The following is an 18,268-nucleotide window of genomic DNA, read 5'->3' as shown; positions in this document are numbered from 1 at the left end:
CCAAAAATATATCGTCAGTGAGACAAGATGAAAACACAAACGCAGATAAGAAAATAGGCTTGGCAAACGTTGGGGCCCACACTAACTAGACAGGACAGGAAAGGAAAGACACTGTCTGCAATCATACAAAAAACCCTGCAAAAAATGTCCAACACATCTGATAGAAAAAACTGAAGTCACTAGACTTCGCCCACTCTATCAGCACTCTGGCATATTCTGAAAGCAGAGCAAAAAGAGGCCAATCTAATAAGGGACAAAAACAAACTGGCACAAGCAGTAACATAAGGATGGAAATTCAGCACAGCCCCAGCCGGGGCTGGCTGACCACACAAAACTGAACAGACAAAACCAAATCAAATGTGAACAATAGCAAAAGAACACTTAGCTTGACCATGCAGGGACTGAGCTGGAAACTAAGACCTCAGGAGGCAAGAAAAATTACCAGCACGGATAGAGGAAGTCGGCTGTCTTAAATCCAGTCCGAGACTCCTGATGTCCAATCGTCCTCCTCATTATCAGGTGGCAGACCTCTGTTAATTAGATCAGCTCCATTACCTCCTGTAACCACCAGAGGGAGCCTGGAAAGAGTACTCACAACAGTAATCCAAATAGCAGATATACGATACTGTTTGAGAAGCGGACAGCTGTATACAGTCATATGTAAAAGTTTGGGCACCCCTATTAATGTTAACCTTTTTTCTTTATAACAATTTTGTTTTTTGCAACAGCTATTTCAGTTTCATATATCTAATAACTGATGGACTCAGTTATTTTTCTGGATTCAAATGAGGTTTATTGTACTAACAGAAAATGTGCAATCTGCATTTTCACAAAATTTGACCGGTGCAAAAGTTTGGGCACCCTTATCATTTTCTTGATTTGAACACTCCTAACTACTTTTTACTGACTTCCTGAAGCACTAAATTGGTTTTGTAACCTCATTGAGCTTTGAACTTCATAGCCAGGTGTATCAAATCATGAGAAAAGGTATTTAAGGTGGCCACTTGCAAGTAGTTCTCCTATTTGATTCTCCTATGAAGAGTGGCATCATGGCACTCAAACAAAAAGGTGTTATGCATGGAGGCTAAAAAACACAGCATTCCAAGAAAAACACTTGCTACCCACAGTAAAATTAGGTGGAGGTTCCATCATGCTTTGGGGCTGTGTGGCCAATGCCGGCACCGGGAATCTTGTTAAAGTTGAGGGTCGCATGGATTCAACTCAGTATCAGCAGATTCTTGACAATAATGTGCAAGAATTAGTGACGAAGTTGAAGTTACGCAGGGGATGGATATTTCAGCAAGACAATGATCCAAAACACCGCTCCAAATCTACTCAGGCATTCATGCAGAGGAACAATTACAATGTTCTGGAATGGCCATCCCAGTTCCCAGACCTGAATATCATTGAACATCTGTGGGATGATTTGAAGCGGGCTGTCCATGCTCGGCGACCATCAAACTTAACTGAACTGGAATTGTTTTGTAAACAGGAATAGTCACAAATACCTTCATCCAGGATCCAGGAACTCATTAATAGCTACAGGAAGTGACTAGAGGCTGTTATTTTTGCAAAAGGAGGATCTACGAAATATTAATGTCACTTTTATGTTGAGGTGCCCATACTTTTGCACCGGTCAAATTTTGTTAAAATGCAGATTGCACATTTTCTTTAAGTACAATATACCTCATTTGAATCCAGAAATATAACTGAGTCCATCAGTTATTAGATATATGAAATGGAAATAGCTGTTGCAAAAACCAAAATTGTTATAAAGAAAAAAGGTTAACATTAATAGGGGTGCTCAAACTTTATATGACTGTATGGTGTATGTATGGAAAATTTAAAATCTCCGTCTATTTTTTTAGAGTCACACACAGGTAGCATGAATATGTCCGTGATACTAGCCGTTACACGTTAGTGTGTGAGGAGCGTACACCTCTATTCAGTTTGTGAAAAAATGAACGCTCTGTAACTGTGCAGAAAATCTGAATAAAAGTTTTTTTGCTTTTAAAAAAGCAGTCTGCACAGGAGTGTGCACACAGCAATGCAGCTATCTGGTAGCCTTATAAGGCAGCCTAATAACCACCAGCGCTGCTGCACACACAAAAATCCTCCCCTGTCACTGCACACTAACTGTACAGTTGAAATCGCTATCAGAAGAAGCACAGTTTTTTTTTTCTTTGTTGCCTAACGCTCTCCTTATTGAGAATCAGCAGCAGCACCTCTCCCTATGCTAAGATCGGCAGAAGTAACATGGCAGTCGGCGATCAGGGCTTTTATACCCACTGTGACGCCATACAAAGCAAGCCAATCACTCGAATGCCCTTCTCTAAGATGGTGGTGGCCGCTGCCCATGTCATCGCGTTGCCCACAGTGTGCGTCCTTGATGATTGGCTGAGAAAAGGCGCTGGAAGCATCATCGGAAACGCGACTTTGGCGCGCGGGTTGGCGACCTCATGGCCGACCTCACGCTATGGTCGCGTTTCGATCGGCGAAACCCGACTTTAGGGAAAGTCAGCTACTTATCAATTTGACCGACCCGTTTCGCTCAACTCTACGCTTTAGCGATCAGGTTAATCCTTTTTTATTGCTAGATTGGGCGATTCTGAATGAAGTGATACCAAATATGTGTATGTTTGATTGTTTTATTGTTTTTATTTTGAACGGGGCGAAAGGGGGGTGATTTAAACTTTTAGATTTTTTAATTTTTTTAATATTTTTAAAAATGTATTTCTACTTTTGGCATGCTTCAATAGCCTCCATGGGAGGCTAGAAGCTGTCATAACCCGATCGACTCTGCTACATACAAGCGATGATCAGATCACCTGTATGTAACAAAATTGCTGATTTGCTAAGAGCGCCGTTCACCGGGCGGTGCTCATAGCAATCCGGCACTGACAACCAAAGAGGTCTCCAGGAGACCTCTGGTTGTCATGCCATCCCACTGGTGACCCGCGATTATGTGATGAGGGTCACCAATGAGCGGATTTCCAGAGTTTGACAGCGGCATTTAACTAATTAATATCCATGTGTGAACCGCGATTCCACCCGCTGCTATTCCGGGCACATGTCAGCTGTTCAAAAAAGCTGACATGTGCAGGGAAAAATGTGGGCTCACCGCCGAAACCCCCATCAAAATGCGGGAAGCAACCTGCGCAATACTAGTACGACAGAGGTCGCAAATGGGTTAATCTCATTCAGATGCTGCGTTTTTTTTATTTTGTGCAGAATCCAATTAGAAATCGGCGCTTTTAAAAAAAAAAACAGGTTGACAATTTCTTCTGTGGAAACGCACATTTTTTGGTGTGGATTTTACTCATTCATATTAAAGTGGACCATAAATCTGCAGGTCAAACCATTTTGTTGTGTTTTCAGCAGCAACAACGTATTAACAAAATGCAAAAAGTGTGGAAAATACACAAGTTTTACATGTAGTTGATTTATGTGTATAAATCTGCGCTTTAAATTTGCACCAGATACGCAATGTATGAACTCAGCCTTAAAGGGAATCTGTCACCCTTTTTTTGGACTATGAGCTGCCGCCACTGACATCAGGGACTTATCTACAGCATTCTGTAATGCTGTAGATAAGCCCCCGATGTAACCTGAAAGATAAGAAAAACACGTTAGATTATACTCACCGAAGGGGCGGTCCAGTCCAATGGGTGTCGCGGTTCGGTCCTGCGCCTCTCATCTTCACACGATGCCGTCCTTTTCTTCCCTTCCTGTAGTGGCTCCGGTGTAGGCGCACTGCTCTGCCCTGTTGAGGGCAGAGCAGAATCCTGCAGTGCGCAGGCGCCAGACCTCTCCCGACGCCTGCGCACTGCAGGACTCTGCTCTGCCCTCACAGGGCAGAGCAGTGCGCCTGCGCCGGAGCCACTACAGGAAGGGAAGAAGAGGATGGCATCGTATGAAGATGGAAGGGGCCGGACCGGACCGCGACACCCATCGGACCGGACTGCCCCATCCAGAGAGTATAATCTAATGTGTTTTTCTTATCTTTCAGGTTACATCAGGGGATTATCTACAGCATTAAGGCCCCGTCACACTAAGCGACTTACCAGCGATCCCGACACCGATATCAAGGTGTCAGGATCGCTAGTAAGTCGCTATGTGATCGCTGGTGAGCTGTCACACAGACAGCTTCACCAGCGATCAGCACAGCGATGCCGAGCACCCGGCATCGCTTGCCATCGCTGTAAAAAATAGAATCAAAATAAAAAATATAGTTATTCTCACCTTCCGACGTCCTGTTCAGCAATCCTGCCTCTCTCCACGCTCCGGTCCCAGTGATCCTTTGCACGAATGGCCGCGAGATGTCACGGTCTCGAGGGATAACAAAGTCTCGTGGTCATTCGTGCAAAGGATCACTGGGACCGGAGCGTGGAGAGAGGCAGGATGGCTGAACAGGACGTCGGAAGGTGAGAATAACTATATTTTTTATTATTTTTATTATTTTTTACACCTGATCGCTGGTCTCCCGCCTGTCACACACAGCGATGCGTGCTGGCCAGTGGGAGACCAGCGACCAAAGAAATGTCCAGAGGTTTCTTCCAGCGATCAGCGATACCGGCAGGGGGGCCGCTCGCTGATCGCTGTCACACATAGCGATCTCGCTGGTGAGATCGCTGTTACGTCACAAAAGTTGTGACTCAGCAGCGATCTCGCTACCGAGATCGCTTAGTGAGACGGGGCCTTTACAGAATGCTGAAGATAAACCCCTGATGTCAATGCCAGCAGCTAATAGTCCAAAAAAGGGTGACAGATTCCCTTTAACCTAAATATGCATTTCCTACAGTTCTGGTCAATTATTGTCACTGAGTTCAGCAGGAGCCATATGTACATTATATTGATAGGTAGACTTTTATGATAGTTACTTTTTATGTTATTTCATAAAATGTTCTGTTTTATAATTACCGTACGTTATGTAATTTATAGTACTGTATCTTATGCTTGTGGCGATTGACTATATGCACAATGGCTTTGTTTGACTACAGAAATATTATTTAATACTTTTTTCTCATTAGTTCTGGACAGATGAATTTCTAACATGGGATCCAATGGAGTATGACAATATCTCTATACTATCTTTTCCTACCGAGGAAATATGGATGCCGGATGTACAAATCAATGAGTAGTGAGTATAAATATTAACATATGATGGATATTGATAGAAAATATAGCTGCCACAAATTGTGGAATATCACTATAGGTAAAAAATAACAGCACAGTATACAGTTGTGCTCAAAAGTTTACATACCCCGGCAGAATTTTTGCTTTCTTGGTCTTTTTTCAGAGAATAAGAACGATAACACCAAAACTTTTTCTCCACTCATGGTTAGTGGTTGGGTGAAGCCGTTTATTGTCAAACTACTGTGTTTTCTCTTTTTAAATCATAATAACAACCCAAAACATCCAAATAACCCTGATCAAAAGTTCACATACCACATTTCTTAAAACCGTGTATTGCCCCCTCTAACATCAATGACAGCTTGAAGTCTTTTGTGGTAGTTGTGGATGAGGTTCTTTATTTTCTCAGATGATAAAGCTGCCCACTCTTTTTGGCAAAAAGCCTCCAGTTCCTGTAAATTCCTGGGCTGTCTAGCATGAACTGCGCACTTGAGATCTCCCCAGAGTAGCTCAATAATATTGAGGTCAGGAGACAGAGATGGCCACTCCAGATCATTCATTTTGTTCTGCTGTAGCCAATGACAGGTCGATTTGGCTTTGTGTTTTGGATCGTTGTCATGTTGCCAACAAGCAGCAACCTTGTACGCCTTCAGAGTCCTCCTGGATGGAGAAAGAAAAATGTTGTGAAGAAGAAACGGAGAGTGGTGGTCATGGGGGATTCCCTGTTGAGAGGAACTGAGGCCGCTATCTGCAGACCGGATATAACTTCAAGAGAAATGTGTTGTCTTCCAGGTGCAAAAATTAAAGATGTGTCTGACAGGATATCAGGACTCTTCAGACCTACAGATGACTACCCATTCCTGCTACTACATGTGGGGACAAATGACACTGCAAGAAACGACCTGGAAACCATCTGCAGAGACTTTGAAGACTTAGGCAAGAAAGTGAAAGAACTGGGAGCGCAGGTGGTCTTCTCTTCCATCCTCCCAGTGGATGGCCATGGAACAAGGAGGTGGAATAAGATTCTGCAGGTGAACAACTGGCTACGTCGATGGTGCCGTCAGCAACGATTTGGATTTCTGGATCACGGAGTGAACTACTTATACGATGGACTACTTGCTAGAGATGGGGTGCACCTTATGAAGACTGGAAAGCATGTATTTGGAAGTCGCCTTGCTACACTTGTAAGGAGAGCTTTAAACTAGAACAACATGGGAAGGGAAGCAAAAGACCAGAAAAAGCCATACACCTGACAAATGCTATTGAGAACTCTGCTATTAGAAGTGGAAAGGAAGAACAAAGACGAAAGAATCTAATTAATAAAAATATTGGAGAAAGAGAAACCAATCACAAACTAAAATGTTTCTATACTAATGCACAAAGCATGGGCAACAAACAAGGAGAATTGGAACTACTAACACAGGAAAAGAAATATGATGTCATTGGAATCACTGAAACTTGGTGGGACAATACACATGATTGGAATACAAGACTAGAAGGATACAACTTATTTGCAAGAAACAGACTTGATAAACGAGGAGGGGGTGTCGCATTGTATGTTAGAAACGCGTATATCTGCACAGAGATTGAAGCTTCAGAGACTGGGAGTTCTGTGGAAACTGTTTGGGTAAGAATACAAGGACAGAACAATGGAAAGGACACCATTGTAGGCATTTACTACAGGCCGCCTGTGCAACCTGAAGCTATGGATGAACTCTTTATGCATCAAATGGCCAAGTTCTCCAAAAAATATGACATAGTTGTCATGGGAGATTTCAACTATCCAGACATTTGTTGGGAATCTCTCTCAGGCAAAACTAACAGGTCAAGGAAATTCTTATCCTCTCTTGCTGACAACTTTATCTTCCAAAAGGTAAGGGAGAAAACAAGGGGAACTGCTACTTTGGATCTAATCCTTATAAACAGGGAGGAAATGGTTGAGGAGGTAAAAGTGGCTGGGACCCTAGGAGGTAGCGACCATGCTATTTTAGAATTTTGGATAACTAGAGGCGGAAGACCTGTGAAGACTCAGACGTCAAGGTTAGATTTCAGAAAGGCAGATTTTAAGGGATTCAGAAAGAGAATTGGAGGGATCCAATGGCTGGATATCCTTAAAGACAAAAATGTCCAGGAAGGATGGGAAATCTTGAAAAATGAAATTCTCAAAGCACAGTTGTTAACAATTCCGAAAAGAGGGAAGAATAGGAAGCAGTTAAGGAAACCAGGATGGATGAACACAGAACTTAAGCACATGCTAAAAAGGAAGAAAAAAATGTTTATAAAATGGAAAGAGGGAGGCATATCTAAAGAAGAATATAATTCTGTCTGCAGAACCTGCAGGGCACAAATCAGATTAGCTAAAGCTGAAAATGAATTGAGGCTTGCAAGAGATGTCAAAAGCAATAATAAAGGATTTTGGGGATATGTCAAAAGTAAAAGAAAAGTCAAAGATGCCATAGGATTTTTACAGGATGAAAATGATGAAATGGTAAGACAGGATGTTGAGAAGGCTGAACTTTTAAATTCTTATTTTGCATCTGTTTTCTCTCAGAAAGGAAATGTAACATCAACTGTTATTCACTGTCCTATTAAGGGAATAGAAGAATCCAGGATATCTATAAACAGAAAGATAGTGAGGAAACACTTAGCTAGCCTAAATGAATTCAAGTCTCCAGGTCCAGATGAATTACACCCCAGAGTACTGAAGGAGATAGCAGAAGAAATTTTTGAACCCCTCTCTATAATCTTTGAAAATTCTTGGAGAACAGGAGAAGTGCCAGAAGACTGGAGAAGAGCAAATGTTGTTCCTATCTTCAAAAAGGGGAAGAAGGTGGACCCAGGTAACTATAGGCCGGTGAGTCTGACTTCTATACCAGGAAAGATCTTTGAACAAATTATTAAACAACATGTATGTCAATACCTGGATAAGAATGAAGTGAATAAACAGAGTCAGCATGGGTTTGTAACTAATAAGTCATGTCAGACTAACTTAATTTCCTTCTATGACGGTATCACTGATTGGGTGGATCAAGGAAATGCTGTAGATATAGTATATCTTGACTTCAGCAAAGCATTTGACAAAGTCTCTCATACAATCCTTATTGAAAAAATGATTAAGTATGGAATGGACAAGGCAACTGTTAGGTGGATTCATAACTGGCTTAGTGATCGGACCCAAAGAGTGGTCGTAAATGGCTGCACATCCAATTGGAAGAATGTCTCAAGTGGGGTACCACAGGGCTCTGTCCTGGGCCCTGTATTGTTCAACATCTTTATCAACGATTTAGATGAAGGAATTGAGGGTAAACTGATTAAATTTGCTGATGACACAAAGCTAGGAGGGATAGCTAATACTAGAGAAGAGAGAGAGAGGATTCAAAAAGATTTAAATAAACTGGAGAAGTGGGCAGCAACTAACAGAATGGTTTTTAACAGGGAGAAATGCAAAGTACTACATCTGGGCAATAAAAATGGAAAAAGCATATATAGAATGGGAGGAATAGGGCTAAGTGACAGCACATGTGAAAAAGACTTGGGTATACTAATAGATCACAGACTGAATATGAGTCAACAGTGTGATGCAGCAGCAAAAAAGGCAAATGCAATTCTAGGATGTATTAACAGAAGCATACAGTCTAGATCACGTGAAGTCATTATTTCCCTCTGCTCCTCTTTGGTCAGACCTCATCTGGAATATTGTGTCCAGTTTTGGGCACCACATTTTAAAAAAGACATCAACAAACTGGAGCAAGTTCAGAAAAGAGCGACCAGAATGGTGACCGGTCTGCAAACCCTGTCTTATGAGGAAAGGTTGCAGGATTTGGGAATGTTTAGTTTGCAAAAGAGAAGACTGAGAGGAGACTTAATAGCTGTCTACAAATATCTAAAGGGCTGTCACATTGTAGAAGGATCAACTTTATTCTCATTTGCACAAGGAAAGACTAGAAGCAATGGGATGAAACTGAATGGGAGGAGACACAGATTAGATATTAGAAAAAACTTTTTGACAGTTAGAGTGATCAATGAGTGGAACAGGCTGCCACGAGAAGTGGTGAGTTCTCCTTCAATGGAAGTCTTCAAACAGAGGCTGGACAGACATCTGACTGGGATGATTTAGCGAATCCTGCTTTGAGCAGGGGGTTGGACCAGATGGCCCAGGAGGTCCCTTCCAACTCTACGATTCTATGATTCTATGATTCTATGATTCTATGGAACATCCAAGTACGTCCCATGCACAGCTTTAGCCTGATGATTGCAAATTTACCTCCAGTATTTGCTGATAATGTGCTGCATTCATCTTTCCTTCAACTTTGACCAAGTTTCCTGTGCCTTTGTAGCTCACACATCCCCAAAACATTAGCGATCCACCTCCGTACTTTACAGTAGGAATGGTGATCCTTTCATCATAGGCCTTGTTGACCTCTATCCAAATGTAACATTTATGGTTGTGGCCAAAAAGTTTAATTTTGGTGTCACCACTCCAAATTACCTTGTTCAAGAAGTTTTGAGGCTTGTCTCTGTGCTGTTTTTCGTATTGTAGGTGAGATATCTTGTGACATTTTTGCTCAGTAATGGCTTTCTTCTGGCAACTCAACTGTGCAGTCCATTTTTCTTCAAGTACCTCCTTATTGTGCTTCTTGAATCAGCCACACTGCTAGTTTTTTGAGAGTCCAGTATTTCAGCTGATATTATTTGGGGGTATTTCTTTGCATCCTGAAAAATTTTCCTGTCAGTTATAGAAGAAATTTTTGTTGGTCTATCTGACTGTCGTTTTGTTTTTACAGAGCCTCTGATTTTCCATTTGTTAATCACAGTTGGAATGCTGCCGACTGGCATTATCAATTTTTTGGATATCTTTTTGTATCCCTTTCCTGTTTGATACCGTTCAACTACCTTTTCCCGTAGATCCATTGACAATTCTTTTGCTTTCCCCATGACTCACAATCCATAAACGTCAGTGGCTGGATGAAAGATGCAAGAGTCTGTCTGGATCCCAGAAACTCACTCAGCTTTTATGCACACACACTGATTACAAGCAAACAGGTCAGAGTTGAGGATGTTACCTTTAGTAGCCATTCAAACCTATTTGTGTCAACTTCTGTGCATGTTATCAGGCCAAAATCACCAGGGTAGTTGAACTTTGGATCAGGGTCATTTGGATGTTTTGGGTTGTCATTATGATATAAAAAGAGAAAACATAGTAGTTTGACAATAAATGGCTTCACCCAACCACTAACCATGAGTGGAGAAAAAGTTTTGGTGTTATGATTCATATTCTCTGAAAAGGCATAGAAATCAAAAATTATGCTGGGGTATGTAAACTTTTGAGTACAGCTGTATCTGTCATGAGTGTGTTATGTCCTCCTGGGAGATCTGGGGTTAGAAAATCACTACGTATTGTGAATCGCAGGTCTTCCATTTAGCCGGTGTGTTTGTGTGTTCATTTTAAATTGATTTTGTTTCCTTTGGTGCTGAAGAGTTTAGCGACCCTTTCTATGCTGATTGGAAATTTGCAGCTCCATCTTTCAGCTGTTCCTGACCTGGTCATTTCCTCTCTATAAAATCTGGTCACATCTTTTCTTTCCTTGCCAGTGAAAGCTTTGCTTCCTAGCTCCTAGGAGACACTGTGCTGAACTGGAGATCATTGTTGCTAATGGAGATTGTTGTGTGCTGTTTTTAGGTGTATGCTGTTTTTTGGTACATGCCCATCCTTCCCTATACCTCTTTACCTTTGGTGAGTGTTTGTATGTTTGTTGCTTTCTGTTATCCCTGTCTGTCTTACGTGTTGATACACTAGCATTTCTCTCCCAGGTCTCCTGGGGGAGGGGGGAGGAGACTGCTTAGGAAATAACAGGAGAACAATAAGATTGGTGGCCTCGTCACTGTCACGGGGCAGTAGGGGGAAAACAGGAGATGTGGAACCTGGGCCCCTGAACTGCTCCTCAGGCTAAGGAGGTGCCCTGACTTTAATTAACTTGGGGGTACACTTGATGGTAGTGAGGCCCAAGTCCCCGACCTGTCCCTATCTCCTGTTTAGTCCTAAGCTAAACCCCCCAATCCCCTCCCCAGGGGGTGAGACAGGGAAAAAAGTGTACTGCACCAATAGCACGAAAACAGACACCACAGGGTTAAAGCAACTAAAAGACAAAACTTAGCTTGCTCTGCTGCAATGCTCCTGGACAGCAGAGTTAGCCACTTGACCACATTCAGCTGAAGCACCACTGCTCCTGATAGCACCTCTCTTCAGCAGCATCACCACTGCTCCAGATAAGCTGAACCCCCTCTGCACCAGATAGGTCCAGTCTTCACCATGGTTGGTTTCCAAATGAACTGTATTACCAACACCTAGCTGGTAGAGTTGAGCGAAACGGGTCGAAAAATTTCAAAAGTCGCCGACTTTTGGCAAAGGATGAGGTCGGCCACGAGGTCGGCGACTTAAGCGCCAAAGTCACGTTTCAAAAGTTTGTTTTGCGCTCTTTTTCAGCCAATCAGGATCCACGGACACTGTGGGCAACGTGTTGACATAGGCAGGGGTCACCACCATCTTTCAGAAGGGCATGCAAGTGATTGGCTTGCTTTGGTGGGCGTCCCAGGGGGTATAAAAGGGCGTGCACGCCGACCGCCATGTTACTCATGCTGATCTCAGAATAGGGAGAGCTGCTGCTGCTGATGATTTTGTAGGGAGAGCGTTAGGCAGGGAAGAAGACACCAAAAACTACTTCTGCTGCTAGCGATTTTGCCTGTAAAACACACCAGTCCCTGTGTGAGCAGTGCAAGTGGAGGTTATATTTTGCTGGATCAGCGGTGTTGGTTGTTAGGCTACCTTCTAAGGCTTCCTGACGGCTGCATTGCTGTTTACCCACTGCTCTGCAAACTGCTTTTTTAAAAGCAATCCCAATTTTTTTTTGTCCTGGCGAGGTACTGAGCGTGCATTTTTTCACACCATACAGCGGTGCACACTCCCCACACAGTACCGTGTAACGGCTGTTATCACAGCCACAGTGAAGCTATCTGTGTGTCACTCTGTAAGGATAAGTCGAGGATATGTTCTGTTCTTACAGACCTGCACCTTCTAGTTTTGTCTAGCTTTCAAACAGTTAAATATATTTGCTGTTTGATCACATTCAAAACTATAGAGAGACAGCGTGTGTCAGTCCGTATACTTAAAAAACACTGAGCTTGACAATTTTACGTACACCGGACAGCCGTGTACGTGCACGCTCCTCTCTCAGTACCGTGTAACGGCTGTTATCACGGCCACAGTGAAGCTATCTGTGTGTCGCTCTGTAAGGATAAGTCGAGGACATGTTCCGTTCTTACAGACCTGCACCTTCTAGTTTTGTCTAGTTTTAAAACAGTTAAATATATTTGCTGTTTGATCACATTCAAAACTATAGAGAGACAGCATGTGTCAGTCCGTATACTTAAAAAACACGGAGCTTGACAATTTTACGTACACCGGACAGCCGTGTACGTGCACGCTCCTCTCTCAGTACCGTGTAACGGCTGTTATCACGGCCACAGTGAAGCTATCTGTGTGTCGCTCTGTAAGGATAAGTCGAGGACATGTTCCGTTCTTACAGACCTGCACCTTCTAGTTTTGTCTAGTTTTAAAACAGTTAAATATATTTGCTGTTTGATCACATTCAAAACTATAGAGAGACAGCATGTGTCAGTCCGTATACTTAAAAAACACGGAGCTTGACAATTTTACGTACACCGGACAGCCGTGTACGTTCACGCTCCTCTCTCAGTACCGTGTAACGGCTGTTATCACGGCCACAGTGAAGCTATCTGTGTGTCGCTCTGTAAGGATAAGTCAAGGACTTGTTCCGTTCTTACAGACCTACACTCTAGGGAGATTCCTATTCTGCCCAATTCTATATACACCTTGTAGTTTGTCATACACTAGCCAATTTCTGCCTGTGACATAGCGCTGTGATATTCACTGGGCCTCACACAATCCAAAAGTGTCCAGTGTCCACAAGTGTGTGCTGAAATTCAAAATCTCCGTTATCCTCTAGTCACATTTTTCACACCTACGACATCAAGCCTATGACATAGCGCTGTGATATTCAGTGGGCCTCACACAATCCAAAAGTGTCCAGTGTCCACAAGTGTGTGCAGAAATTCAAAATCTCCGTTATCCCCTAGTGACATTTTTCACACCTGCGACATCGAGCCTGTGACATAGCGCTGTGATATTCAGTGGGCCTCACACAATCCAAAAGTGTCCAGTGTCCACAAGTGTGTGCAGAAATTCAAAATCTCTGTTATCCTCTAGTGACATTTTTCACACCTGCGACATCGAGCCTGTGACATAACTCTGTGATATTCAGTGGGCCTCACACAATCCAAAAGTGTCCAGTGTCCACAAGTGTGTGCAGAAATTCAAAATCTCCGTTATCCTCTAGTGACATTTTTCACACCTGCGACATCGAGCCTGTGACATAGCGCTGTGATATTCAGTGGGCCTCACACAATCCAAAAGTGTCCAGTATCCACAAGTGTGTGCAGAAATTCAAAATCTCCGTTATCCTCTAGTGACATTTTTCACACCTGCGACATCGAGCCTGTGACATAGCGCTGTGATATTCAGTGGGCCTCACACAATCCAAAAGTGTCCAGTGTCCACAAGTGTGTGCAAAAATTCAAAATCTCCATTATCCTCTAGTGACATTTTTCACACCTGCGACATCGAGCCTGTGACATAGCGCTGTGATATTCAGTGGGCCTCACACAATCCAAAAGTGTCCAGTGTCCACAAGTGTGTGCAGAAATTCAAAATCTCCGTTATCCTCTAGTGACATTTTTCACACCTGCGACATCGAGCCTGTGACATAGCGCTGTGATATTCAGTGGCCTCACACAATCCAAAAGTGTCCAGTGTCCACAAGTGTGTGCAGAAATTCAAAATCTCCGTTATCCTCTAGTGACATTTTTCACACCTGCGACATCGAGCCTGTGACATAGCTCTGTGATATTCAGTGGGCCTCACACAATCCAAAAGTGTCCAGTGTCCACAAGTGTGTGCAGAAATTCAAAATCTCCGTTATCCTCTAGTGACATTTTTCACACCTGCGACATCGAGCCTGTGACATAGCGCTGTGATATTCAGTGGGCCTCACACAATCCAAAAGTGTCCAGTGTCCACAAGTGTGTGCAGAAATTCAAAATCTCCGTTATCCTCTAGTGACATTTTTCACACCTGCGACATCGAGCCTGTGACATAGCGCTGTGATATTCAGTGGGCCTCACACAATCCAAAAGTGTCCAGTGTCCAAAAGTGTGTGCAGAAATTCAAAATCTACACTGTCCTATAGACACCTTGTACCTTGTTTTACATTACTATATAGTTTGTTGGATTTTGTCTACATTTCTACCAAAAATGAGGAAGGCTGGTGGAAGAGGCCATGAAATTGGGCGGGGGTTGGAAGCTGGTAATGATGGTGTTGGTGGTGGATCTGATGGTAGTGGCAAAAGCAAAATAGGACCGAATGCAGGAGGTGTTGAGCCTGCGTCATCGTCTGGCTCCACAAGGCCTCGAAGGCTTAGTTTTCTAGGAGTTGGCAAACCGCTTTTAAAGCCAGAGCTTCAGGAAAAAGTTTTGTCTTACATTGCTGACTCCAGCTCTATCGCCTCCTCTTCTGAAGTTGTAAAAAATAAAAGCACTGAGTCGTCATTGGAGGCTCATGTTCATGAACCACACCTTTCCTTGTGTCCTTCACCCCAACCAAGATTGAAGGATGACGCAGGCCATACTAATGATTACTCCATGGAGCTGTTTTCACATACCATGCCTGGATTATCAAGTGAAATGGTGAATTACCCAGGCCAAGATGAATCTGACATGGAGTGCACTGATGCACAGCCACTGATAGATGATTCTGCTGGTACATTCACTCAGAGCACTACATTGTCCTCGCAGTGTACAGAGCCAGATTCTGACCCTGATGAGACTCAGGTGCCCCTTCCCGCACACTATACCACCATACACGGTGACACAGAGGAAGGTGGACATGACATTGAAGAGGAGGTGATGGATGACCCAGTTGTTGTCCCAGATTGGCATCCATTGTGGGAAGAGGGTGCTGCTTCCAATAGCTCAGATGAGGAGGAGGAGCATCCACAGCAGACATCGACATCGCAACAGCTGTTATCTGGCAGGCCCGGAGCACTCCAAAGACAGGTTCCAAAAATCAAAAGAGTTGCTGGACAGCTTGTCCAGAGGGTCAAAATATCACAGCATGCTAGGCCGCAAAATGTCTGCCAAAGTAGGAAGAGTGCAGTGTGGCACTTTTTTGAACAAAATCCTCATGATCAGGCCAAGGTTATCTGTAAGAAGTGTGCAAAGTCCTTTAGCCGAGGGAAAAATCTGAAAAATTTGAATACCAGTTGCATGCTTAGACATTTAACCAGCATGCACTGCAAGCGTGGACACAACACCAAACCTCAAGTACCACATGTGCAACTGATCACAAAGAAGGTAGTCAGCAACGCTACATTGTTTCCCCCACTGTAAGCCCACCGGTTAGCACAGCAGCAAATGTTGAGGTGTCGTTGCAAGGCCACAGCAGTCAGGGAATCCCACTGTTATATCAACGAAAGACTGAAACTAGGCCATCAGAAAGAACACCAAATCCATCACCATCATCAACCCTCTCTCAGTCCGCCCTGTCCACCGCTACTTCCACCATATGCAGCTCTCAAGTCCAGCTCACCCTCCCAGACACTATGAGTAGGTCAAGAAAGTACTCAGTCTCTCATCCGCGTACACTGGGTTTGAACGCACACATTGTCAAACTAATCTCGTTAGAGATGATGCCCTATCGGTTGGTGGAAGGCGCAGCTTTCCGCGAACTCATGGCCTATGCAGTACCACGCTATGACCTACCCAGTCGCCATTTCTTCTCTCGCAAAGCCATCCCAGCCCTCCACCATCATGTGAAAGACCGCATTGTCCATGCACTCAAGCAGTCAGTGAGTGGAAAGGTGCACCTCACAACTGATGCATGGTCCAGTCGGCATGGCCAGGGCCGTTACGTGTCCATCACTGTGCACTGGGTTAATGTGGTGGATGCAGGGTCCACAGGGGACAGCGGTGGTGTGACAGTGCTGCCTAGCCCACGGTATAGGAAACAGTTGGCTGTAGGCGTTCGACCCTCCTCCTTCTCCTCCTCCTCCTCCAGAAGCGAAAGCTCGTCCACAGAGCGCAGTCGTACAAGCACTCCATCTGCAGCTGCCACTGTTGCACACGAGGTGTCCCCCTATCGAGCAGCTAGTGGAAAGCGTCAGCAGGCTGTGTGGGAGATGATGTGTTTGGGCGACAGACACACCGCCGAGGTGCTGGCCGAGTACTTTCAGCGACAAACTGAGTCATGGCTGGGCAGTGTACATCTTGAGGCAGGCAAGGTAGTTAGTGATAACGGCCGTAATTTTGTGGCAGCCATAGCCCTTTCAAAACTCAGCCACATACCTTGCTTGGCTCACACCTTGAACCTGGTGGTGCAGTGCTTCCTCAATAATTATCCGGCGTTAACAGCCCTGCTCCAGAAGGTGCGAAGACTGTGTGCGCACATCCGCCGGTCGCCTGTACGCTCCATTCGTATGCAGAAGCTGCAGCGATTGCTCCACCTTCCCAACCACCGCCTCATTATCGACATTGCAACAAGGTGGAACTCCACCCTGCACATGGTTGAGCGGCTGTGCGAGCAGAGGCAGGCCATAATGCATTTGTAGGAGGATACACGGCCAGGCACTTTGAGAGCAGACATGGAGTTGACAGGTGTGCAGTGGTCGAAGCCGAAAGACCTCTGTAAAGTCCTTCAGTGTTTTGAGGAATGCACACGGCTGGTAAGCGCAAACGACGCCATCCTAAGCATGAGCATCCCACTTATGCGTCTGCTCATGCAAACTTTGACACACCTTAAGGAGCAGGCGTCTGCAGCCAATGTTGACGAGGAGGAAGAGGTGGAGGGAATCCTTGATGACATTCAGCCATTGTCTGCTCAGGGACCTCTCCTGGACGAGGTGGAGGAAGAAGAGGAGGAGGAGGATGATGATGGGGATGATTACTTAGGGGAGGAGGATGCATCTCATGGGGCAAGTGAAAATGTTGGCGTGGCAAGATCTGGTACAGGGTTTGTGCGTGACTGGAGGGATGTGGATTTTCCAGAAAGTGCTCCTCCACCCAGCACTCGCAGTGCATCATTGACACCGGGAACATTGGCCCACATGTCAGATTATGCCTTGCAGATCCTAGAAAAGGGACCCACGCATTGCCAAAATGATGAACGATGACGACTACTGGTTGGCCAGCATCCTGGATCCACGCTATAAAGGCAAATTACAAAACATCATGCCACAGGAGAACCTTGACCTAATATTGGCTAATAAACAAGCAACTCTGGTTAACCGGTTGGTTGAGGCATTCCCAGCACACAACAGCGGTAATGGTTCTCACACGAGCCGTACGGGCCGGGGGCAGCTTGGCAGAGGTGTTCGTGGTGCACACAGCAGAAGTGGCGTTGGAGACAGGGGTTTCATGACAATGTTGTGGACTGATTTTTCAAGTACCGCTCACACAACTGGTAATACTGCATCGATGGAAAGTGACAGGAGACAGCAGTTGTCAACTATGGTTACAAACTACTTTTCCTCCCATATCGATGTTCTCCCGCACTGGTCATTCCCCTTTGACTATTGGGCCGCTAAACTGGATACCTGGCCTGAATTGGCACAATATGCATTACAGGAGCTCGCTTGCCCAGCTGCAAGTGTGCTATCGGAAAGAGTCTTCAGTGAAGCTGGATCAATCCTGACCGAAAAAAGGACCCGTCTGTCAACCCAAAATGTGGAAAATCTAACCTTCATTAAAATGAACCATGCATGGGTTTCCAAGGATTTTTTCCCACCTTCCCTTGATGACACATAGGTTGCCAGAAAAATGGCTTGCTTTGGTCCTCCTCCTATTCCGCGAACTTGACCTATTTCGCCTTTTGCAGCAGCTGAATGACCCACATCTACCTATGCCACTTTGTAAACCTCCCTAAGTGGGCGGCCCCCCCCCATGGCCGGGGTCACCACCTAGCGCACAAAACCGTGCTAGTGCCGTTGCCCTGGACAGGTGGGTAGG

At 44.5% G+C, this 18,268-nt stretch overlaps 1 protein-coding gene across 1 annotated transcript in view; it reads left to right on the top strand.

Moving 5' to 3' along the window:
- Positions 1-18,268, top strand: part of LOC141098105 (5-hydroxytryptamine receptor 3A-like) — a 120,469-nt gene that overhangs the window by 55,192 nt on the left and 47,009 nt on the right. Inside the window, exon 4 of the mRNA XM_073585674.1 lies at positions 5,031-5,140. Coding sequence (XP_073441775.1) covers positions 5,031-5,140 — 110 coding nt within the window. The remainder of the gene's footprint in view (positions 1-5,030; positions 5,141-18,268) is intronic.

Source organism: Dendrobates tinctorius, unplaced genomic scaffold (assembly GCF_039654945.1).
Source record: "Dendrobates tinctorius isolate UK_male_01 unplaced genomic scaffold, ASM3965494v1 ptg000086l, whole genome shotgun sequence".
In the NCBI taxonomy this organism is placed as follows: Eukaryota; Metazoa; Chordata; class Amphibia; order Anura; family Dendrobatidae; genus Dendrobates; species Dendrobates tinctorius.
The sequence above is the reverse complement of the archived record's forward strand: the minus strand, read 5'-3'. Positions and strand labels throughout refer to the sequence as shown.